Source organism: Macrotis lagotis, chromosome 5, assembly GCF_037893015.1.
Source record: "Macrotis lagotis isolate mMagLag1 chromosome 5, bilby.v1.9.chrom.fasta, whole genome shotgun sequence".
NCBI classification, from domain to species: Eukaryota; Metazoa; Chordata; class Mammalia; order Peramelemorphia; family Peramelidae; genus Macrotis; species Macrotis lagotis.
Genome location: NC_133662.1, coordinates 2621862 through 2647050, shown reverse-complemented (window position 1 = coordinate 2647050; position 25189 = coordinate 2621862). Strand labels below are relative to the sequence as shown.

Below are 25189 nucleotides of genomic sequence, written 5' to 3'. Positions count from 1 at the left end.
AGGAATAGCTGAACAATTATGGCATATAATTATGATGCTACTATCAGAGAACTGTAAGAAATTATGAAGAGTATAATTTCAGAGAAACCTGGGAAGACTTATATGAATTGATACAAAGTGACAGGTGAGTAGAACCAGATGAACCAACAATAGAGGCACGTAGTTTTCCTATACTTGGAAGATACTATGTTGTGTTTTTGTTTTTTTACCCCACAAATTGAAGGTTTGTGGCAACCCTGGGTCAAGCAAAGTTATTAGTATCATATTTTCCACAGAATGTGGTCATATCACATCATGCTTCTGTGTCACATGGTAATAATTCTCACAATATTTCAAACCTTTTCACTATTATTATTATATTTGTTATGGTGATCTGTGATCTTTAATGTCTATACTGTAATTTTTTTGCGTGTAATGAGTGCATTCATATAAGACAGCAAATTTAATAAATATTGTGTCTGTTCTGATTGCTGCATCTGTCTCCTTCTATTCTAGTCTTTTCTTCTCCTTGAGACTTAACAATATTGAGATTAGGCCAATTAATAACCCTACAATGGCCTTTAATTTTTAAATGAAACCAAGTGGACAACTGATGTCTCAAATTTCATTGTTGTCTGATTTTAAGAAATTGGACAATTGGACAATTAAATGAAAGCACTAGGACAATTGATGTCTCAAATTTCACTGTTGTCTGATTTTAAGAAATTGCCAGTCACCCCAATCTTCAGCAACCACCACCCTGATCACTCAGCAACCATCAACATTGAGGTAAGACCAGCAAAAAGATAGTGATACACCAAAGGCTCAGAAGATGGTTAATACTTTTAGCAATAAAGTACTTTTAAATTAAGGTATATGTGTCCTTTAGACATAATACCATTATATACTTAATAGATTATAGTACAGTATAAATGTAACTTTTATATGCACTGAGAAACCAAAACAAATCCTATAACTTGATTTACTAAGATATTTATTTGCTTTATTGTGGTGGTCTGGAATTGAATTTGTTATATCTCCAAGGTATACTTGGTATTATAAACTCAAACAACTTTGAAAGACTTAGGAGCTCTGATTATCACAATAACCAAACAATTCCAAAAGATTCATGATCAAACATGCTACACACACCTCCAGATAGAAATAAGTCAAAAATAAATAAATGGTACTTTTAGGGTAGAGGTACTAACAATTTATTGAGGGAGAAAAGAAGGAAGATCAGATACAGAAAACTGGAAATCAGGAATTCCAAGGAGGGAAGGAAGGAATACATTGCAGGAATAAGAGACACTTTGTTCAAGGGTACACAGGATGGAGAGCTTGTGAGAAGCTGGTCTTTTTGGCTAGACTGAAGAGTGTCTGAAAGTTAATAATATAGACTAAGGTTTATAATATATGACTAATTCCTCAAAGAAATCAAATAAGAGAAAATAGACCTATGTGTACAAAAATAACAGTCTTTTTTCCTGGTTTTGTTTTCTGGTGAAAAATTAGAAATTAAGAGGGTATTGGGGAATTAAATTGTATATATAAATAGAATATTATCATATCATAAATTATGAAATGAACAATTTCAGAGGGAATGGAGAGGTTTTTTTGTGATATAAAGTGACAAGTGAAAATTTATACAATCATCACAACATAGAAAACTGAAAGACTTCAGAACTCTCATTGACTAAGTGTATGGTCCATTTCTGCCAGTTTTTTCAGTAGTTTTTTGTCAAATACTAAGTCGTTCCTTCCACAATTGTAGTCTCTGGACTCATCAAAAACTATGCTGCTGTAGTTGCTTTTTTCTCTGTTTGTTGTATACCTAATATATTCCACTGATGATTGACACCTTTCTCTCTTTCTCATACCAAACCATTTTAATAATTACTTCTTTAGGGGGCAGAGCCAAGATGGCGACAAAGAAGGGATCGAGTTTTAGGAGCTCTCTGATAAAACTCATCAGCTAAGGACTCTAACTAAACTTTCGAGAGACAGAACCCATAAAGGGACCCATTGAGGCAGTTCTCCTACTCAAGGTAACCTGGAAAAGAGCAGAAAGGCTCTGCTCCCCGGGGTCGGAGGGGCAGCCTGCCAGAACCAAAGAACTTCAGCCTCCCGGAGTGGGAACCGCAGCTCACAGCAGCCGGGGAGTCTCCTGAGCTGCACCCCAGGGAGCACTGGGCACAAAGTGGGGGACCTCTGCCAGAGTGAGCACATGGAGCCCAGCCCTCAGGGCACACAGCAAGCAGCTTGGTCTTTCCCAGCCTAGACCTGGAAACAGAAGCAGGTGGAGCCTGTAAGCAGGAGCCTCCAGGGCATGAGCCCATTGAGCTGAGGGAGGGGAGTGAAGAGAGTGAGAGACTGCCGAGTTCTGTCCTCTGCCCCTGGAACAGGACTCTGGGGCTCTGACCACATTCAGATCCTGATCCCAGTCTAGGCCCCCCCATAGAACAACAGGGCCCCCCCACCTCGGCCCCGTGGCAGAGGGGGGTGCTTATGTTCATTCACAGACCAGGAGGGAGGACAGAGCCTCACACACTGAGACTCAGGAAGCACCCCCCAAAACAGGCTTAGGCTGGGAAAATGAACAAGCAAAGAAACAAGAGGAAGACCATTGAGAAATATTTTGCAAATGAGCCCAAGAAGGATCAAAATACTCAGTCTGAAGATGAGGAAACACAAGCTCCTGCATCTAAAGACTCCAAGAAAAACAGAAATTGGGCTCAGGCTATGACAGAGCTCAAAAAAAGACTTTGAAAATCAAATGAGGGAGTTGGAAGAAAAACTGGGAAAAGAAAGGAGAGATGCAGGAAAAACGTGAAAATGAAGTCAGCAGCTTAGTCAAGGAAATCCAAAAAAATGCTGAAGAAAATAGCATGCTAAAAACCAGCTTAGGTCAAATGGATAAAACAGTTCAAAAAGTTATTGAGGAGAAGAATGCTTTAAAAAGCAAAATTGGCCAGATGGAAAAACAGATAAGAAAACTCTCTGAGGAGAACAAATCCTTCAGACAAAGAATAGAATTCAGGGAGATTGATGAATTTACCAGAAATCAGGAATCAATACTTCAAAACCAAAAAAATGAAAAATTAGAAGAAAGTGTGAAATATCTCATTGAAAAAATAACTGATATGGAAAACAGACTTAGGAAAGATAATTTGAAAATTATTGGAATACCTGAAAGTCATGATCAGGAAAAGAGCCTTGACATCATTTTCAAAGAATTACTACAGGAAAATTGCCATGATATTCTAGAAGCAGAGGGCAAAATAGAAATGGAGAGAATCCACCGATCCCCCCAAGAAAGAGATTTCAAAAAACCAACCCCTAGGAATATCATGGCCAAGTTCCAGAACTCCCAAGTCAAAGAGAAAATATTACAAGCAGCCAGAAGGACACAGTTCAAATATCGTGGAGCTGCAGTCAGGATCACACAGGACTTAGCAGCAACTACATTGGAAGCTCGTAGGGCTTGGAATACAATATACCAGAAAGCAAAAGAGCTTAGAATGCAGCCAAGAATGAACCACCCAGCAAGGCTGAATGTCCTCTTCCAGGGAAAAAGATGGACTTACAATGAACCAGGGGAATTTCAAATGTTCCTTTTGGAATGGCCAGAGCTGAACAGAAGGTTTGATCTTCAGATACAGGACTCAGGTGAAGCATGGAGATTGGAGGGGGGGGGGGAATATGAGGGACTTAATGAGGATGAACTGCATGTATAGAAAAATGATACTGATAATATTCATATAAACCATCTCAGTTAATAGAGCAGGTAGAGGGAGCTTTTATAGTTGAAGCACAGGAGAAAGCTGAATTCGAAGATAAAATATGGTGTAAAAATGGAGTCAATAGGGGAAAAAAGGGAAATGTAATGGGAGAAAGATAAAGGAGAGGGGGGAATAGTCCAAGATATTTCACATAAGATTTTTTTTTTATTACAATGAGCTATTGCAATGATATGGAAGGGGGGAGGCAAGGGGGAATGAGGGAACCTTTGCTCTTATCAGAGATGGCTAGGAGAGGAAACAGCAAATATACTCAATGGGGTATAGACAACTGGAGTAAGAAGGAAGGGGGAGCAGGGGGAAGGGGTGGGGATGTGAATAAAGGAGGAGAAGATGGACCATGGGGGGACAGTGGTCAGATATAACACATTTTCTTTTTTACTTCTTGCAAGGGGCTGGGATTGGATGGCCTGCCGAGGACCATAGGGCCAGGTGGATTCTGGGCCTAAGGGGTGGTATGGGGGCTCAGGGCTTCTTGGCCCCAGGACCAGGGATCTGTCTGCTGCACCACTCAGCAACCCTACAGCAGAGTCAGAGTGAAAGGAGAGAGAAAATATAGTACATGGTAGTGGAGAAATAAGAAAGGAGGGAGTTGTGATCAGCAATGGCAACGTTAGAAAAATATGGAAGTAACTTTTGTGATGTACTTATCATAAAGAATGTGATCCACTCACTACAGAGTTGATGGTGTTGGAACAAAGACTGAAGCACATTTTTTGTTATTATTATTTTGGGGAGGGTGCAGGGCAGATGGGGCTGGGTGGCCACATAGCATGGTGATCTTTGGGTGTCTGGGGCTGGATTTGGACCCGGGTGCTCCTGGCTCTAGGGCCAATGCTCTGTCTCCCACCCAGCCATCCCTACTATTATTACTATTTTATTTTATTTTGGGTCTTTTTTTTTCTTCTTTTTGGTTTTTGCAGGGCAGTGGGGATCAGGTGGCTTGCATGTCACATGGCTGGGTGATTATTGGGTTTACGAGGCTGGATATGGACTTGGGTGCTCCTGGCTCCAGGGCTGGTGCTTCGTCCATTGCGCCACCTGGCCATACCTACAATTATTACTATTATTTTTTTAATTTTAATTTTTTTTCCTCTCCCCTTTACTTTTTCGCCCAAGCAAATGTATCTATATTCATGGGGGGAGGGGTATTTTGTTTACTTGTAAACAAGTATATTTTATTAATGTAAAAAAAATTTGTACAAAATGAGAATAAAAAATAAATTTAAAAAAATAATTACTTCTTTAATAGTACCATTTAAGGTCTGGCATTGAAAAATCCCCTTCTATTCTACTCTTACAATTAGGCTTGTGATTCTTAACTTGTTGTTCCTTTACATGAATTCTGTTATTATTTCTTCTCTATTTATACAATATTCTTTTACAAGTTTGATTTGAACAGCACTGAATAAGTTCACTTATTTAACATTATAGTTTTTATTATATTGGTTTAATCTACCCATAAATAATTAATGTTTTTCCAATTATTTATGTCTACTTCTCCAGTGTTTTATACTTGGATTCATAGAGGCTCAGAGTAAAATCTTATTGGATAGACTCCTCAATATGTTATAGTTCTGTAGTTATTTTGAATAAAATTTATTTTATGAGCACTTCCTTTTGGGTTTCATTGGTTATGCTGTATTTAAAAAGATGGATTTATGTGTTTTTATTTTATGTCCTGAAACTGCTGATGTTATCATTTAAATTAATCTTTAGTTGATTGACTCTTTATGGTTCTGTAAATACACCATTATATCATCAGCAAAAAGCAGCAATTTTGTTTCTTTTTTTGTATATACTTATTCTTTTTTTTTTTTACATAATAACTTTATTAAATTAAAGGTCTTTGGTCTTTGTTTAAACTCCACAATTCTTTCTTTGGATACAGATGGAATTCTCCATCGCAGATACCTTAAAATTGTCCCAGATTCTTGCACAGATGAAATGAGCAAGTCCATTAAGATTGATCATCAACCCCATGTTGCTGTTAGGGTGTTCAGTGTTTTTCTGGTTCTGCTCACTTCCCTCAGCATCAGTTCATGTAAATCCTTCCAGGCTTCTCTGGATTTCCATCTCTCCTGGTTTCTAATAGAACAATAGTGTTCCATAATGTACATATACCACAATTTGTTCAGCCATTCCCCAATTGATGGATATTCACTCAATTTCTAATTCTCTGCCACAGAGCTGCTATGAATATATTTTTATAATTTCTCAAAAATTTATTTAATATTTATTTATTTATTCTCATTTTGTACAATTTTTTATACATTAATAAAAATATTCTTGTTTAAGAGTAAACAAAATACCCCCGTCCTCCAAAAATATAGACTCACTTGAGCGATAAAGGAGAAAGAAAAAAATTAAAATTAAAATTAAAAAAATAATAGTAATAATTGTAGGTATGGCCAGGTGGCGCAGTGGACGGAGCACCAGCCCTGGAGGCAGGAGTACCCGAGCCCATATCCGGCCCGTGCACCCAACAGTAACCCAGCTGTGTGACATGCAAGCCACCCCAACCCCATTACCCTGCATAAACCCCCCCCCCCCAAAAAAGAAAAAAAAGACCTAACATAAAATAAAATAGTAATAATAGTAGGGGTGGCTGGGTGGTGGACAGAGCACTGGCCCTTGAGCCAGGAGCATCCAGGTCCGAATCCAGCCTCAGACACCCAACGATCACCATGCTATGTGGTCCCAGGTAGGCCACCCAGCCCCATTTACCCTGCACTGCCCCCCCACCAAAATAATAATAATATAAAATGTGCTTCAGTCTGTGTTCCAACACCACCAACTCTGTCGTGGGTGGATCATATTCTTTATAAGTCCATCACAAAAGTTACTTCCAATATTTTTCCACTGTTGCCATTGTTGATCGCAACTCCCTACTTCATACTTCTCCACTCCCATGTACTGTATTTTCTCTCTCCTTTCACTTACTCTGCTGTAGGGTAGCTGAGTGGCGCAGCAGACAGATCCCTGGCCCTGGGGCCAAGAGGCCCCGAGGCCCCATACCACCCCTGAGGTCTAGCATCCACCTGGCCCTATGGTCCGGGACAGCCCATCCAATCCTAGCCCCTTGCAAGAAGTAAAAAAGAAAATGTGTTATATCTAACCACTCTCCCCCAGCTGTTCCCCCAATTTGTGCCCTGTACTCCCCATGGCATAGGTCAGGAAACTCCCCTGCTGCTGTGTGCTTTGTGGCTCCCAGAGCCTTGGGACTGCCTCCGGGAGGCTGAAGTTCTTTCACTCTGCTGGGCCACCCCTCTGGCGGGCTGCCCCTCCAACCCCAGGGAGCAGAGCCTTTCTGCTCTTTTCCAGGTTACCTTGAGTAGAACTGCCTCACTGGGTCCCTTTGTGGGTTCTGTCTCTTGAAAATTTAGTTAGAGTCCTTATTTTATAAGTTTTATGAGAGAGCACCTAAGACATGATCCTCTCTTGTAGCCATCTTGGCTCCACCCCTATACTTATGCTTTCAAATTATTTTTTCTTTATTGCTAAAGCTTGTATTTCTAATATAAAATTTTCATGTGGGAATTAAATATAAATGTAAAAAAAAGTTAAAATTCTTATTTTATCCCCCCATTCTTAGTGAAAAGGTATCTATTTTCTCCATTTCATACAATATTTGTTACTGAATTTTAAAAAATACTATTTACTAGCTTTCATAATAAAAATATAGATATATTCACATGGTTTTTGTTAATTATGTTATCAATAAAGTCTAATATTTTCTGGACTTGTGTAGAATTAATTCTTCATTACTGATATAAATTCAACATGGTTATCATAGATAATTTTTTAAAAATGCTGGTCTACATGCTAACATTTTACTTATTTCTGCCCAATATTCATTAGAAATATTGGCCTGTTAGTTTTCTTTCTCTTTTTTGTCTCTCCCTAGTTTAGGCACAAAGATCACATTTGTATTGCTGAAAAGAGACTAGAAGGGTGTCTTATCTCCTCACTGAAAATAGTAATAGTTTTAATTTCTCTTTCAAAACTAATAGAATTTACTTGTAAATTTATCTCACCTGAAATTTGGGATATTTTTTCCTTTGGAAATTGATCAATGGCTTATTCAGTTTCTTTTTTCAGATAATAAGTTTAAATAGTCTTTCTTGGGCAGTGCCAGCCCTGGAGTCAGGACAACTTCAGTTCAAATCTGACCTCAGACACTTAATAATTGCCTAGCTGTGTGACCTTGAGTAAGTCACTTAAACTCATTGCCTTAAATAAAATTAAATAGTCTTTCTTATTTTATAATCTGGGTATTTTATATTTTTCAAATATACATCTATTTCCTCAATCTAAGTTATTAGTTGGTTAGCATTTAATTGAAAAAATATTCTAATATTTTAAAAACTTCCTTTATTTCTTCTTCAGTTGCTATTTTTATTATCAACAACTTTGTTTAAAAGTAATTTTTAAGGGGCAGCTAGGTGGTACAGTAGATAAAGCACTGGCCCTGGAGTCAGGAGTACCTGACTTCAAATCTGGCCTTAGACACTTAAATAATTGACTAGCTGTGTGACCTTGGGCAAATCATTCAACCCCCATTGCCTTAAAAAAAATTTTGAAAAAGTAATTTAAAAAAAGTTTCTACTTTTATTAATTCGAGGGGGTTTTGTTTTCAATTCTTGCTAATTTTTTCTTTAATCTAATTCATAATATCTACTTTGTAATTTAATCGGAAATTCCTGATTTGTGATCGTTCAAGTTTTTTTTTAAAACTGTATACCCAATTCATTGATTTATTTTTCCTCTTTTCTGTTGATAAAAGTGTTAAGATTTTTGTGTAGGGATTTAATTTTCTCCTCATCTACTTAAGCCACATGTCATAAGTTTGGGTATGTTGTCTATTATTTTATTTAATCAAATTTTCTAATGTTTAACTTTTTGATCTACTAGTTTTTTAGAATTATGTTAATCTCCAATTACTTTTAAATTCTTTTTTAAAGGATACTTTAATGAAAACAGGTTTTATTCATCATGATCTGTAAATGATGTGTTTATTATGTCTACTTTGTCTAATTTTCTATATTTTTAGTGAGGTGTTTTTGTTTCATTATATCATTAATTTTTTGAAAAGCTGGTAAACCTGAGAGATATATAAATTCATTTAGATTATCATGCATAATTAATTTTATTACTTGCACATATAAAATATTAATTTTGATTTGTTATCTATGGACAACATATAGTAACTTCTTGGCTTATAGTTCTTTTTTGGGGGGAGGAGGCAATTGGGAGTTAAATGACTTCACCAGGGTCACATTAAGTGTCTGATTCTGGATTTGAACTCTTATTATGAAGCCCTTATTCCAGGGCTGGTGTTCTAGCCACTGCTCTATCCAGTTGCCCCCCTGCTTATCTCTTTTGATCTTATCTATATTTATGGGAGAATTAATTGAGAGAATTGCTTTTCTGGGTTCAGCTGATTTTGCTTCAGTCCTTCATTTTAACTCTAAGTGAATTTTTGCATTTCATGTGTGCTTCTTATGAATAACACATAGTAAGATTCTCTTTCTAATTCACCATGTCACCTTCCTCAGTTTTATGTAAGAATTCTTTCCATTCAGTTTCATAATTTTGACTTTTTTTGTATATTTTTCCTCATCCTGTCCTTCTGTGATTTTTCCTCTCACCTCATTCTTTACAAATAAAGAGATGGAAGAGAATGAAAGAATTTCCCTTCCCCTTTTCCTTTTAATCTTCCCTTCAAGTTACTCTCTCCAACATTCAACTTGGTTTTGCCCCTTCTTTCTCCCTTCTTTTCCTGATTTTAAATGCATTTCTATTCCTTTACTCAATTCAGATGAAAAAGAGGTTCATGTGATGCCTATTACCTTCACTCCTTTCTCCCTTACTATACTCTATCTTATGACTTAATATTCTATAGTGATTTCCTGTCTCTTCTTCCTTTCCTCCCAGTATAGTACCCTGATTTTTTTATCTTCTTCTAAGAACAATAAACAAAACAAAGCCACCCAGATCCTGTCAATTTAACCTTTCTCTATGACTTAAAGATAACAAGATTCTGAGAAGACATGTGTCTTAGCCTTCTCTTAACATGTAAACAATTCATCCTCACATATTATATTTCTTTTTTTTAATTAGGGTTTTTTTTTTTTTGCAAGGCAAATGGGGTTAAGTGGCTTGCCCAAGGCCACACAGCTAGGTCATTACCAAGTGTGTTGGACCAGATTTGAATCCATGCACTCCTGACTCCAGGGCCGGTGCTTTATCCACTGCGCCATCTAGCTGCCCCTACATATTATATTTCAATTAAACAAATATATGTTCTTTTTTATGCTTCTCTCTTAGCACCTGTGTTTCCATTTGAGACAACTAGTTGGTACAGTGGATGTAGCACACAGCCTGGAGTCAAGAGGAGCAGACTTCAAATCTAGCTGACTGACTCTGGACAAATCATTTAACTTTTGTCTCTGATTCCTCAACTGTAAAATGTAAAATAATTTCCCCAACTGTAAAATGGAATTGTTGTGAAGATCAAATAAGATATTTAGAAAGCTCTCAGCATACTGTCTAGCATATAGTAGGTACTATAGAAATGCTTATTTCCCCTTCCCAGTTCAAAATATTTACTCAATTCTGTGACTTTCATTAGGTATGCTTGGAAATCCTCTTTTCAGTTAAAAATACATTCATTCCTCCTGTAGTCTGATTATACATAGCTTTGTCATACAAGTTATCCTTAATTGTAAACCTTTATCTCTTGCCTCTTGGAGTAACTCATATTCCAAGTTCTTCTCTCTTTTATAATAGAAACTGCCAAGTCTTTTGTAATTTTCATTGTGACTTCTTTGCATTTGAACTCCTTATAATTTTTTTTTCTGAGTTAAAAACTCTGGAATTTTCATTTTGGATATTCTTTCTGGAAGTTATAGGTAGATTCTATTTTCATGTTTTTCCTGCATCTCTCTCATTTCTTTTCCAAATTTTTCTTCTACCTCCCTTACTTGATTTTCAAAATCTTTTTTGAGCTCTGTCATAGCCTGAGTTCAACTTCTGTATTTCTTGAAGTCTTTAGATACAGAAGTGTGGACTTTCTCATCTTCAGATTGTGTATTTTGTTCTTGCAAGGGAACCAGCCTGTTCCTGGTTTTGAGGTACTTCCTCTTTTGAGTATTATTTGGACACTCCTGTGCAAGAACCTCAGTATGTGAGGCTCTGACTATCAGACTCTCCTGGTCTGCTGAATGGCCACAAGCTCACTCCCCTGGGGTCCCAAACTGAGACCAGGGTCTGAATGTGGTCAAAACCCCGGAGTCCTGTGCCAAGGACAGTGGACAGACCTCAGTGGTCTCCCTTCACTCCCTTACCTTCCATGAGTTGAGCAATCAGGGAGCAGCTGCCAGGTGGCACCTGCTGGGAGGCTCCACAGGCCTGCTTCCATTTCCTGGGATCTGAGCTGTGCTAAGGGCTGCAGAGGGCCATGCTGGGCTGGCCTTTGCACTCACTCTGGCAGAGGTCCCAGAGTTAGGAGCTGGCAGTTGTGCTTGGTGCTCCTTGGGGTGGCAGGTCAGGAAATTGCTTCTGGTGCCAGATGCCCTGGAACTGTTCCCTGAAGATTGAAGCTCCTTTACTTCAGAGTGCTGACACCCCTCCAACCCCATGGGAACAGAGCCTTCCCACTATTTTCCAGGTTACCTTGGGCTGGAGTATTGCCTCACTGGATCTTTTTGTGGGTTTTGTCTCCCAAAATTTGGAGTCATAATTTTAAGGTTTTTGAAATATTTTTGGAGAGAGTACCTAAGACAGTCTGTTCTCCCATCATCTTGGCTCCATCCCTGGTAGATTCTATTTTTACTTTGCTTTCTTTGTTCAAAGATTTCTCAGCAGTTTTCAATCATTTCCCAAACTTTTATTTCCCTGATCAGTTTTCAGTTAGTGGATAATTCTTAGATTATTTCTCTCCTTGACCTAAGTTTCTAGGCCAGTTATACAATATATCAGTTATTTCCTTTAATTCTAATCTTTTTGATTTTCTTTTGATATTTTTGTTTGTTTTATTCAGTCATATCCTATCCAGATCCATTGAACTTTTCAACGTATTCAGTTCTGTAGTGAAGTTTTTCACCATCTATTCTAAAGTGTCAAATTTCCTCGAGATACTTTTCTTCCCAGATTTTCCATTCTCCATTTCCCTTCATTTTCTCTAGGCATTCCTGAAGTCCTCAGGTTTAACCTGGACTTTTTGTCCAGTGATCACTGTCTTCTTCAGGACTTAAAAGACTTATCCTTAGAAGTCTCTCAAACCAAGAATTTTTGCTTGGTGCTTGGAATTTTTCTTGGTTTTCTTTAGTGGAGAGATTAGGAGGTGACCTGCATTTTGTCCAAACTCCATAAATGCAAGTGGAAGTAGGGCCTTATCCTACTACTGTTTCAGGGGCTACTCTCAAGCAAGTCCCTGCCACAGGTTTCAGGGAAGTTTTGCCCTGTATTTTGCCTAAGGTCTTTCTCAGCTTTGGGACCCTATCTTCCAATGCTCTTTCTGCTAGGAGGATTATGCTGGATCATCCAAAATGCCTTATAACTGCTCTCCCTCCAGTCAGTGTCAGACAGAAACTGGGGAAGGCTTTGGGCTTCCCCACTATTTGGTCCATGTAGGAAATGCTGGGCTGAACTGTCCCAAACCACAGTCACTTTTCTTCATCCCTGTGTCCTGCCAAGCTCAAGCAGTGAGTGTTGGAATTGCTCCAAAGGCTCCCAGAATGACACATGCCCTAGCTTCCTATCCATGTTGCAGAATTCTGAGGAGATTCCCTCTGTATATTCTCTTGGTGGCTGAGGGAATCCAGAAGTGATTCTATCTTCTAGTAAACTGGTGTATAAATAACCACTATGAAATTATGTTTCGGGCATCTGGGATCATTTTCATCCTAAAACATCTCCATTTTCACACCTTTGTCTAAATCTGTCCTTCCTTAGGGTAGTCTAGAAGAAGAGTGTTTTTTGGAGAAAAGAAAATGAAATTTTCTTAGGATATGTGGTGTTTGAAATTTTTGTAGCATTTCCGGTTTGGAAAGTTCAAGAGGCAGGTGCTGATATAAGCCTAGATCTTGGGATTGATCCTTCACCTATATTTATATATAGATTTAGGAATCATCTGTTCTGAAATGCTCATTAAATCTTTGAGAACTGATGAGGTGACTGATAAAGAAAAGAGAAACAAAAGTGTTCAGAATAGTTTTGAGGGTACACATCACAATTAGGGGATGTGATATGGATGAACACACAAATAAGATTAAGAAGGATAAATCACAGGGCAGCTAGGCAGCACAGTGGATAGAGCACTGGCCCTGGAGTAAGGAGGACCTGAGTTCTTCTCTGGCTTCAGACACTTAATAATTGCCTAGCTGTGTGACCTTGGGCAAGTCACAACCCCATTACTTTAAATTTAAAAAAAAGAAGAAGAAATCAGAAAAGTAGGAGAACCAAGATAAAGTAGTGTCATGAAAGCCTAGCAATAAAGTTAGAAATAAGAATGGGGTGTACTTGTGCATATCTGAAGTTAGAAGAGAAGGGAATGTTGGATAGAGAGAGACTGAATAAGAGACAGAAAAAGAAGATGATTGAGAGGTAAATCTTCTAGAGAAGAGAGAAGCAGATGAGATCAAGCAAAAATAGAGGGATTGGAAAGGGAGAGAAATGGGGGTAATGATAAGGAATTTTGAAAGGAAGAGAATAGCAGAAACAGAGAGGTAATGTTTTCCTTTGAGAAAGTGGAAGTGAGGAAGTATGTGAACTTTGAGGAGACAAGATATGAAAGGTTCTTTGAGGAGACAGAGAATCAATTTGCAAGGAATAAAAAGACTGCCCTGTTACAGTGAGATAACAATAAATATTTGGTATATGACTTCTTCAATTCCATTTAGCAGCAGATTAATAGGAATAGAACTGGTAGATGTTAAACTAATACAGAGTTTGAATAATGAGGCTTGGCATGAGATAAGAAATACAAAGCAAGAAGATGAAGGTTTTGAAAATGGAAGACTATGAATGGAGAAAAGTGAAGTCAGAACAGGCATAATGATCTGAAAAAATACTGATGGGGAGATACTGATGGGATATATCAATGAGAGGAAAAAAAATTTAGGAGGTAAGTATAGGACAACTAGGGGGCAGAGTAGATGTTCCTGAGTTCAAATCCAGCCTCACACACTTAGTAGCTATATGATCATGGGCAAGTCACTTCACCCTGTTAATCTCAGTTTTTTCCATCTCCAAAATGAGCTAGAGAGGGAAATAGCAAACCACTCCTATATTTTTGCCAAGAAAACTTCAAATAGGGATATAAAGAGTCATTCAAGAATGAAATGACTGAATAACAATAAAGTAGATGGAATGGTAGGAAGTTATGCTTAGAGGGATAACAGAGTTAGTTTTAAAATCACATATGGTAATGGTGACTATGTGACCACCTTGTGCAGAAATAAGAATCTGAGGAGACTGAGGAACTTGGAATCTAAAGGGTTTGAAAGAAAAATCAATAAAAATACAAAAATTAGGGCAAAAAGAAAGACAGTGAGTCAAATACTGAACTCCTTAAGGGAAGGTAACCAAAAAGGGAAGCAGACAAAATTCACCATGAGCTATATTGGGCAAAAGATTTCAAAAGAATCAACTTCAAAGAAGGAGCAGTTAACTGTATGATAAAATCACCTAGAAAGTCTGGAAGTGGTAGGTAGGACCAAGTAGTATCCCAACTCCCCCTTTAGGATAAGTAAGATGGAGATTATGAGAAGAGATATAACCAATGCTGGAAAGGACAGTGAAAGACAGAGTATCATTTGGCAGAAGCTAGTCAGTTAGAAGTTGATGAAAGGAATAAGAGAAAGAAGTTCAGAAAGTAGGAAAATTTGGAAATTGTGGAATGGGAATTCCAGAGGGCAAAGTGGAAGGAATGAACAAAGTTGGCATGGTAATAAGGTTGAGAACTCAGATGACTGGAAAGATATAGTACTCTTGACTGCAATGAGGAAATTCGGACAATAGATGTTTGGGAATTGGGTAATGAGCTTTGTCTAAGGCTGAATTTGTGATATTCCTAGGAAATCTAGTTTCAAACATCCAACTTGCAATTGGTATACAGGACTAGAGGTTAGGAAATAGAATATAGTTGGGTGCATATATCTGGAAGTCCTTTGTATAGAGATAACTGATAAGGACACCAAGTGAGAAGAGTGTAGGAAGAAAAGGGGTCAGAATAGAGCTTTGAGGATATTGTAAATTTGAACTGGTTAATCTCAGTGTCAAGACTGAATTAATTACAACAATTAGGTGTATGACATGGATAATGAATGAGAAAAAGAGACTAAGGTGTGGTGCTGGAGGTAAGAGGAGAACTAAGAGGAAAATGGTTTCAAAAAATTCAAAGAAGGTAATGACTATCCAGGGGAGGAAGTGTTCAACAGTGTCAAATACTGAAGAGAAGTAAAGGAATAAAAATTATTTGGAAAATAGGTTATTAGATTTCTCAATTAGGAGATCACTATTGACTTGAGAGTGTTTTAAAGTGAGTGCTAAGATCAGAAACTAGGCTGCATGGGGTTAAGAAGAAAATGAGAGAAGAGGAAGGAAAAGCATCAATTATATAGACAAGTTTTGCAAAGAATTTTGCTGAGAAAGGGAAGAAAGGACAAAAGCCAGTGAGGATGATGGATATAGTAAAAATTTTAATGCAAAACAAATCTATGTGTTAAAATATGGCATAGTCTAAATTTCTTTCTTTTTTAAACAAATGGATGTTACTGTGGTAGGGAAATATATATTTTCTGGTAATCAATGGTGGTGAAGTTCATCTGAGGTATACTAGATCCTAGGATATTTGAGATTATGAGTTATATACAGGTCTGTCTATTGGAAAGAGGAAAGGGAGGTTTGCTTCTTTGTACATTTTCATTCTTATGTCTTTAAAAGAGATTAAAAGACATTCTTATGTCTTTAAAAGAATCATAGAGGTTAGAGCTAGAATAGGTCTCAGATAATCTTCCATTTTACAGATAAGAAAAATAAAGTCCAAAGAAATAAGGCTATTTGCTCAATGTTACACATAAAGATATTGACAAAATGAGAATTAAAACCCAGGTTCCAATTTTCAATCAGAATCTTAACACTATAATTCAGAATTTTGGGACAAGTAAATATTTCCTTTATCGTCTAATTAACATCTTTAAAAGGATTACTCAGAAAAATAATTCCATTTGTTAAATCTTTAGAGATAAGGGATTATCTTTATTAGTAAATGTATAGCATTTTCTTGGGGAATATGGAAAGGAAAGAAAGAAAATAGAATTTATGTACTTTACTTGTTAAGACTTTAGCCATTAAAAGGAACTTCTAAAGTAGAAAAATTCTGTATTTGGAGACAAGAGAACTTAGCTTCAAATTCTGGCTCTGACACTTACTACCTGCATAACTTTGATGAATTCATCACTCCTTGTTGATCCTCAATTTCCTCATCTGCAAAGTAAATGGACTGACCAAGATGACCATTAAAGTGCCTCTTGACTTTAAGCTTTAATCCCAATGGTCCTGTGATATAACTACTTTAATTATGTTTACCTCCCTGAAGAAACAAGTTCTATGGAAAGAAGAGATACACAGAAACAAAACACAAAAAGATAAGACTTTATGATAAAAGTTTATGGTTCTATAAATTAAGAAACATATCCATGTTTACAAGAAGCAAAATGAAACAAGATATAAATTTGATAATTGTAGTTAGTAAGTAGAAATTGAATATATTGTAATAAAATTTCTGAAAAGGATATTCATTTTTTCAACTACATACAATTACCTAGTTTTCAACAATCATTTTTTGCAAGGTTTTGAATTTTACATTTTTCTCCCTCCCTCTGTTCCCTTCTCTCCACCCCCAACAGAAAGCAATCTAAGCCATACATGTATAACTATGCTAAACATATAAGAATATATTATTATTTTCTTTTCCTAAGAAAAACCTGTTAAATTAAATAAGCAATCAGTCACTCTTTTTTATTACACCTTGGCTGACATGTCATTCAGGCATAAGTACATAACAAAAAGATTAATCTCACAAGAAGCACTTATGAAGCACCCAATTCTACAAACAGAAGGCAATAAAAGCACAAGATATAGAAAGTGCAAAAAGATTTATCAAAGGCAATTAGAAGGGAAGAATTAGCCTGGAGATGGAAGAAGTCACAAGACTATGCTTCCTGGTGCCAGCGAGGGTTTCAATCGATCAGTTTTTTATTTAGAAATTTATTCTTTAGGTAAGATTAGGTTATCTCAATACTCAGCCTGGAGTTTAGCTATTCTTGTGATGAAGTCCTTAAAATACAAATTCTAGGTACTTAGGGGAATGAAGGGCAATAATGAAACTCAATAATGAAATGATGGTAGCTATGAGAATTCTTTTTTTCCCCCTACCACACCGGATCTGGGAAATAAGTTCAATGGACTTCTTAGGGGAAAAACAACTAGTTCAGCCTATAGAAAGAAGGAATCAAAATAATAAAAATAATATCAATAGAACACTAGCTTTACTAAAAGGAAAGCTAGCCTTACTCTATGAAGTTTTCCCTCTTCTTGTGGGAAGAAAAATGAGAATTCATCAATTGATTACATTAAGGTATCTGAAGAGAAAACAATAACTATCGTGTCCAAGATCCTAAAATAATCCTGCTTTAAATAAGATTAATCTCTCTCTCTCTCTATTCCTCCTTCTCCCCAAATCATCAGCAAAAAATTGATTCAGATGAATGACCTCTTACCTTTGCCAAGACTGAAGACAAATGGTTCATTTCTATCATGACTGGAATCAAACTTTTTTCCATTGGACAATTTTCCTTTGTAATGGACATAAACCTTGTCTCCAATCATCGGTGTTTCCTCATTATTCCCCACTCTTTTGACAATCTATAAAATATAGACATCAAGAAATAATAAGTTTTTCTATTTCTAGTCATTAATAAGGGTTAGAAAGAAAGATAACCTTGTTCTTTTTTCATCCTTTATAGAAAATTATAATTAAACCACATCAGAGATGAGTATCTGTCCTATTTTTAATAGCTTTTACCACAACCTTGCCAAACAATCCTGGCTATCAGGAAATTCTTCCTTATAGTCAATTTAAATCCTTATGTTTCAGTTTTAGCTTATTTAGCTTATACTATTATTTCAAAGAAAAATCATCAATCCTTCAAGCTCTACTGGACTCATTTCCTCCTTTCTCAAAATAAAATCCCCCTCAAATCAAAGGACTAGAGAGTTGGTTTCTATAAAATCTGAGCCATAAAGCTCGGTTCAAGAACTTCCAAGAAATACCTAAAAAAAAGTCTTATTGCATACTTACTTCTCTTTACATCTTCCACCAGCCCAAACACAAAAGTTTTTGACTGAAGATTCTTCCAGTAGGTTTAAAATTTCAGAAAATACTATTTCCTGGTACACCTGGTTATACTTCACATTATTTGAATAATACACACATAAAGTGTACAAAAGATTAACAGAACTGAACAACTTGTTTTCTAGTAAAAGAAATGCCAAAAGGACTCAAAAAATATTAGTAATCATAAAATCCATGTGTTTATTTGTTTCGTATTTGGTAGAAGAGACTGCTAATGTTTTGGGTCAGTTTTGGGGAAAAAATTCAATTCCAGCTGTTGGTAGTATAGCTTCTTCTTTCAATCATGTATGCAAAATTAATTATTCTATAATTGAGAACACTTTATAGGACACCTTATGTGGCAAGGTAGATAGAGCACTAGGTCTTAAATCAGTCCTATGTTGGAACCTGGTCTCAGACTTTTATTAGCTATGTGATCCCATGTAAAATATCATTATTATCCATCATCAATCATTATCTTGTTTGCTTTAGTTTTCTAATCTGGAAAATGTCAGAAAAAGGAAATTGAGAACTATTATAGTGTCTTTGCTAAGAAAACTCCAAATGGGATCATAAAGAATCAAACATGACTGAAAAATAACTGAAGATAATGAAGATAACACATTGGCTCATATCTTTTTTTTATCATATCTTTTCTGAGAAGTAGAATTATCTGTTAATTTAGTGATATAGCTTTAATTATTTTTTTTTCTGAAGCAAGAACAGAAGACTCTGATCTGCAAATTTCCCAGTTCAAGATCTTTAAGATTCTGGAAGGAGAATTTATGGGGAAAAACATCATCGTATTAACCTGCCCAATCTACTCATCATGTACAAAGACTTACAATTCAGAAGGAAAAATTTGATATAATCTTAAATATTTAATGTCAGTTAAATGTTATCCTGGGAGTATTTGAATCTCTAAGTTTATGACCATATGATCCTATACCTAGTTATCAATAGCAGAGGTGTGTCAAAAACTTTGAAGTAGAGAGCAAATTCAGGTAAAATATAATTGGGAAATATTTAACAAAATAAATTAAAAATATAAAAGACTGGATAATGTTAATACTTGTTTTTTTTTTTAAGTCAATATGCAACCAGCCGGGATCCTTATGAACGAGTTTAGAAGTCCTGTTCCTATTTGAATTTGAAACTCTACATAATTGTGGATTATGAAGCAGCAGGATAAATAAGTATTCCTAATCTGAAACTTCAAATTTTTTAATTTAATTTTTGTACTTTAATTTTACAATTTTCCCCCCTAATCTCACTTCTCTTCTCCCACCTCCAACAGAAGGCAGTCTTTACATTGTTTCCATGGTGTACACTGATCTAAGTTGAATGTGATGAGAGAGAAATCATATTCTTTTTTTTTTTTAATTTTTTAAGGCAATGGGGTTAAGTGGCTTGCCCAAGGCCACATGGCTAGGTAATTACTAAGTGTCTGAGGTCGGATTTGAACCCAGGTAATCCTGACTCCAAGGCCGGTGCTCTATCCACTGCGCCACCTAGCTGCCCCTGAGAAATCATATTCTTAAGGAAAACAAATAAAGTATAAGAGATAGCAAAATTACATAATAAGATAAGGTTTTTTTTTTTTTCAAAATTAAAGGTAATAGTCTTTGGTCTTTGTTCAAATTCCACAATTCTTTCTCTGGATACAGATGATATTCTCCATCACAGATATCCCAAAATTGTGCCTGATTGTTGCACTGATGGAATGAGCAAGTCCATTAAGGTTGATCATCACATCACCCCCATGTTGCTCTTATAGTGTACAATGTTCTTCTGGTTCTGATCATCTTGCTCCGCATCAGTTCATACAAATTCTTCCAGGCTTCTCTGAATTCCCATCCCTCCTGGTTTCTAATAGAACAATAGTGTTCCACAACACACATATACCAATTTGTTCAGCCATTCCCCAACCAATGGACATTCACTCAATTTCCAATTCTTTGCCACTACAAACAAGGGCTCCTATGAATATTTTTGTATCAGTGATGTACCCTTTTTCATGTTCTCTTCAGGGTATAGACCCAGTAGTGGTATTGCTGGGTCAAAGGATATGTACATTTTTGTTGCTCTTTGGGCATAATCTATGGATTGGATGAGTTGGATGAGGTTGGGTGAGTTCATAGCTCCACCAACAATGTATTAGTGTCTCAGATTTCCCACATCCCTTCCAACATTTATTGTCCTTTCTGGTCACATTGGCCAGTCTGAGAAGTGTGAGGTGGTACCTCAAAGATGCTTTAATTTGCATTTCTCTAATCAGTAGTGATTTGGGGGCAATTTTTCATATGACTATGGATTGCTTTCATTTCCTCAAATGTAAATTGCCTTTGCATATCCCTTGACCATTTGTCAATTAGGGAATGGCTTCTTTTTAAAAAATTTGACTCAGTTATCTGTATATTTTAGAAATTAGTCCTTTGTCAGAAATACTAGTTGTATAAATTGCTTTCCAATTTGCTACATTTCTTTTGATCTTGGTTAGAATGATTTTGTCTGTGCAAAAGCTTTTTAATTTAATGTGATCAAAATCATCTAGTTTATTTTTAATGATGTTCTCCATCTCTTCCTTGGTCATAAACTGCTTCTCTTTCCATAGATTGACAGGTAAACTATTCCTTGATCTCCTAAGTTTGCTTATAATATTGTCTTTTATGTCTAAATCCTGTATCCATTTTGACCTTATCTTGATATAGGGTGTAAGGTGTTGGTCTAATCTAAGTTTCTGCCATAATAACTTCCATTTTCCCAAAAGCTTTTATTGAAGATAGAGCTTTTTATCCCGAAAGCTGGACTCTTTGGGTTTATCAAACAGCAGATTACTATAATCATTTCCTGCTATTGCACTTAATCTATTCCACTGGTCCACTGCTCTATTTCTTAGGCAATACCAGACAGTTTTGATGACTGATGCTTTATAATATAATTTTAAATCTGGTAAGGCTAAGCCACTTTCTTTTACCTTTTTTTTCCATTAAATCCCTGGAAATTCTTTACTTTTTATTTCTCTATATGAATTTTATTGTAATTTTTTCTAACTCATTAAAGTAAATTTTTGGAATTTTGATTGGGAGGGCATTAAATAAGTAGTTAATTTAGCTAGAATTGTCATTTTTATTATATTAGCTCAACCTATCCATGAGCAGTTGATATTTGCCCAGTTATTTAAATCTGATTTTATTTGTGCGAGAAGTGTTTTGCAACTACTTTCAAAAAGTTTCTGAGTCTGCCTTAGCAGGTAGATGCCTAGGTATTTTATATTATCTGAAGATGAATGGGATTTCTCTTTCTAGCTCATTCTGCTGTATTTTACTAGTCATATATAAAAATGCTGAGGATTTATAAGGGTCTATTCTATATACTGCAACTTTGCTAAAGTTGCTAATTGTTTCTAGTAGTTTTTTAGATGATTTTTTGGGATTCTCTTTGTATACCATTATTTCATCTGCAGAGTGAGTTTTGTCTCTTCCTTCCCAATTCTGATTCCTTCAATTTCTTTTTCTTCTCTTATTGTTGAAGCTAACCTTTTTTTTTAGGTTTTTGCAAGGCAAATGGGGTTAAATGGCTTGCCCAAGGCCACACGGCTAGGTAATTATTAAGTGTCTGAGGCCAGATTTGAATTCAAATACTCCTGGCTGGTGCTCTATCCACTGCGCCACCTAACTGCCCCAGAAAGATAATATTGACAAAAGTCTGGGCATTTAGCCTTTATCCACATACAGTCCTTATCAATCTCCAAAATTTGTTTTTGCCCAAATTAATTGCAATACACAAATGCACACCCACACACGCACTCACATTCACACACATACATACACATACACAAATACACACACATATACATATATATATATATATATATGTATGTATATCTGGGAAGAGAGTTAAGAAATTAATAAAACTGGACAAAATTTGTTCAGAAAGATCTCCATTTGCTATGACTGAAGACAAGAAAATCAAGCTTTAACCAAGTGAATGAAGTAGAGGCTAATTATCAGCAAAATAAATGAGAAAATCAATTCAATTTTGTGAAGTGAAGTAACTACATAACAGTGGAGTACTAGACAGAAAATTACCTAGGTAAAAGACTATATTCTAAATGCAGCTTCACCACTGTTAACAATATTTTAATCATATAATCATAAAAAGTTCTTATGTCCCCTCAGTTTCTTGTCTATAAGATGAAGATAATATCTACAGCAAACTGCTATTGTGAGTTTCAAATGGGATTATGTACAAAAATTTTTAAATTACAAAACACTGTAGGGGCGGCTAGGTGGCGGAGTGGATAGAGCACCGGCCTTGGAGTACCTGGGTTCAAATGCAGTCTCAGACACTTAATAATTACCTAGCCGTGTGGCCTTGGGCAAGCCACTTAACCCCATTTGCCTTGCAAAAAAAACCTAAAAGAACTGTAGAAGATCAGATAATATTAAATATAAGTTAGGATGATAAATATAGGGTGGAATGGGAGAAGGCAATCAAAGTTGATTATTTGATAGAATATCAAGAACTCATTCCACAGAGGAACATAACATGTGGAAATATTGAAGTTCACTGATTTTGAATTTGGCTAATTTTTTTTCCTTTTAAAATAAATTTTGTTTGAAACTTGTGTTTTTTAATAACTTTGTTAAGCTTATATAATTCTCAAAGGGGATAATAACTTTTGCTTCCCAAGGAAAAATCTTAAGAAAATTTTATTTTTGTGGGAGACAAAAAATATGAAATGTGATTAGATAATTAAAAAAAATTCACTGGTGCTTTTTAAAAAAAGCAAACACCATAAACATTTTCTGATGTCTCCCCTGTTCCCATGGATACTCTTTTCTTGCAAATAAAAATGGCTAAGGAAAACATACTCAAATGCTACATAAAACACAATTCCCCCCCCCCAACATTTTTCTGTATAGACTTACCTTTAGGACACCCCGATCTTTTTTGGAAGTAATGTCTTCTCCCTGTTCAGCTAGAGCAATTGCTGGATTGTCTCCATCATTCTTGGTAGTCTCGTCAGTAGTCATTGTCTTTTATAAGGAGAATCCCTATTAAGAAGAAACAAACATATTTTGAGCTAGAAGAACCATTTACTTCATTGTTTAGCTCAGAAATAATTCTGAAATATGAACTCATTTCACCTGTTTCTAGACAATACTTGACTCTTCACTGAGACATGCTAACTAGTCTTTACTACATAATCAAAACTTATCTCAGGTCATCCAATCCAAAATATATTTAATTAAAAATTCCCTCTACTATACTCTATAAACAAAAGGTCAGGGAAATATCTCAGGTATACATAATAAAGATCAACAAATATTTATTAAATGCTTATCTTTATGCAAGGCATTCCGCTAGAGATTTTAGTCCAAGTTAACATCAAAAAGTTATTATTTGGGGTGGCTAGATGGCACAGTGGATAGAGCACTGGCCCTGGAGTCAGGAGTACCTGAGTTCAAATCCAGCCTCAGACACTTAATAATTACCTAGCTGTTTGGCCTTAGGCAAGCCCCTTAACCCCACTGCCTAGCAAAAACCTAAAAAAAATAAAATAAAATAAATAAAATAAAATAAAATAATAATAATAATAATTACCTAGCTGTGTGGCCTTGGGCAAGCCACTTAACCCCATTTGAAAATTTGCAAAAAAAAAAAAGTTAGTATTTTCTATTCTTTGGGACTAATCATCCAAATAGTTCTGAGTTAATGTATATGATCATTATAGTATAGAGTTTATCACTCTATCTTACTTATAAGGATAACATAATAGATTTTATCAAATGTTCAGGTGAAGTTTATCTACAGCACTGCCCACATCTCAATCTAGTAATGTGTTTTTTTAAGAAAGATTTTATTTTGTTTTACAATTTTCCCCCCATTCTTGCTTCCCTTCCCCCACTCCCCACAGAAGGTATTCTTTACATTGGTTCTATGTTATACATTGATCTCAGTTGAATGTGATGACAGAGAAATCATATCCTTAAGGAAGGAAAATAAAGTATGAGATAGTAAAATTGCATAATAATAACTTTTTTCCCCCTAATTTGAAGGTAATAATCTTTGGTCTTTGTTCAAAGTCCATAATTCTTTCTCTGGATACAGATGGTATTCTCCATTACAGATATTCTAAAATTGTCCTTCTATGAATATTTTTGTAACAGTGATGTACCCTTCTTTCATGTTCTCTTCTGGGTATAGACCCAGTAGTGGTATTGCTGGGTCAAAGGGTATGCACATATTTGTTGCCCTCTGGGCATAATCCATTGCTCTCCAGAACGGTTGGATGAGTTCAGAGCTCCACCAATAATGTATTAGTGTCCCAGATTTCCCATGTCCCTTCCAACATTGATCATTGTCCTTTCTGGTCATATTGGCCAGTCTGAGAGGCATGATTTGGTATCTCAGAGATGCTTTAATTTGCATTTCTCTAATAAGTAATGTTAATCTAGTAACTTGTAAAACTGGCATAACTTGTCCTTGATAAAATCACACCGAATGGCACTTGGGTTTTTACCAATACATCTTTCTGGATAGTTGCATACTATCTATTAAATAACATATTCTAGAATTTTGCAAGGAAAGACTTCTGGAAAGATGATTTCATGAAAGGTAATATTTAAAGCCAGCACCTCTCAATCATCTCAAAACAGAATAAAATGCAATTTTTTAAAAAGTAAAGAGAAGAAAGGAAAAAATGCATCAGAGGAAAAACCTTTCAAAATAATGAATAGAAAGATTGATTTTTTTTTAAAAGAGAGAAGTACACAACCAATAAAAAGGTCAGATAATTACCTAGCTGTGTGACCTTGGGCAAGTCACTTAACCCCATTGCCTTAAATAAAATTCCAAAAACCAAAAAGGTTCAATTACAAATAATAAATGCTATAGTGAAAGAAATTGATTTGAAAATCTCTAATGAAAAATAGCATAATAATTCTTTAGTGGAACGCCAGAAACTAAAATGGAATAATTACAAGAACCTAGAATAGCTCTA

At 35.9% G+C, this 25189-nt stretch overlaps 1 protein-coding gene across 8 annotated transcripts in view; it reads right to left on the bottom strand.

Moving 5' to 3' along the window:
- The window catches only part of FKBP5 (FKBP prolyl isomerase 5), a 209689-nt gene that overhangs the window by 70733 nt on the left and 113767 nt on the right, over positions 1-25189 (bottom strand). For all 8 annotated transcript variants that reach the window (XM_074236456.1, XM_074236450.1, XM_074236452.1 and 5 more), the window contains 2 exons: positions 23115-23240; positions 17567-17711 (listed from right to left, as the gene is read on the bottom strand). In XM_074236456.1, the coding sequence (XP_074092557.1) occupies positions 17567-17711; positions 23115-23219 (250 nt within the window). In that variant the 5' untranslated portion in view covers positions 23220-23240. The remainder of the gene's footprint in view (positions 1-17566; positions 17712-23114; positions 23241-25189) is intronic.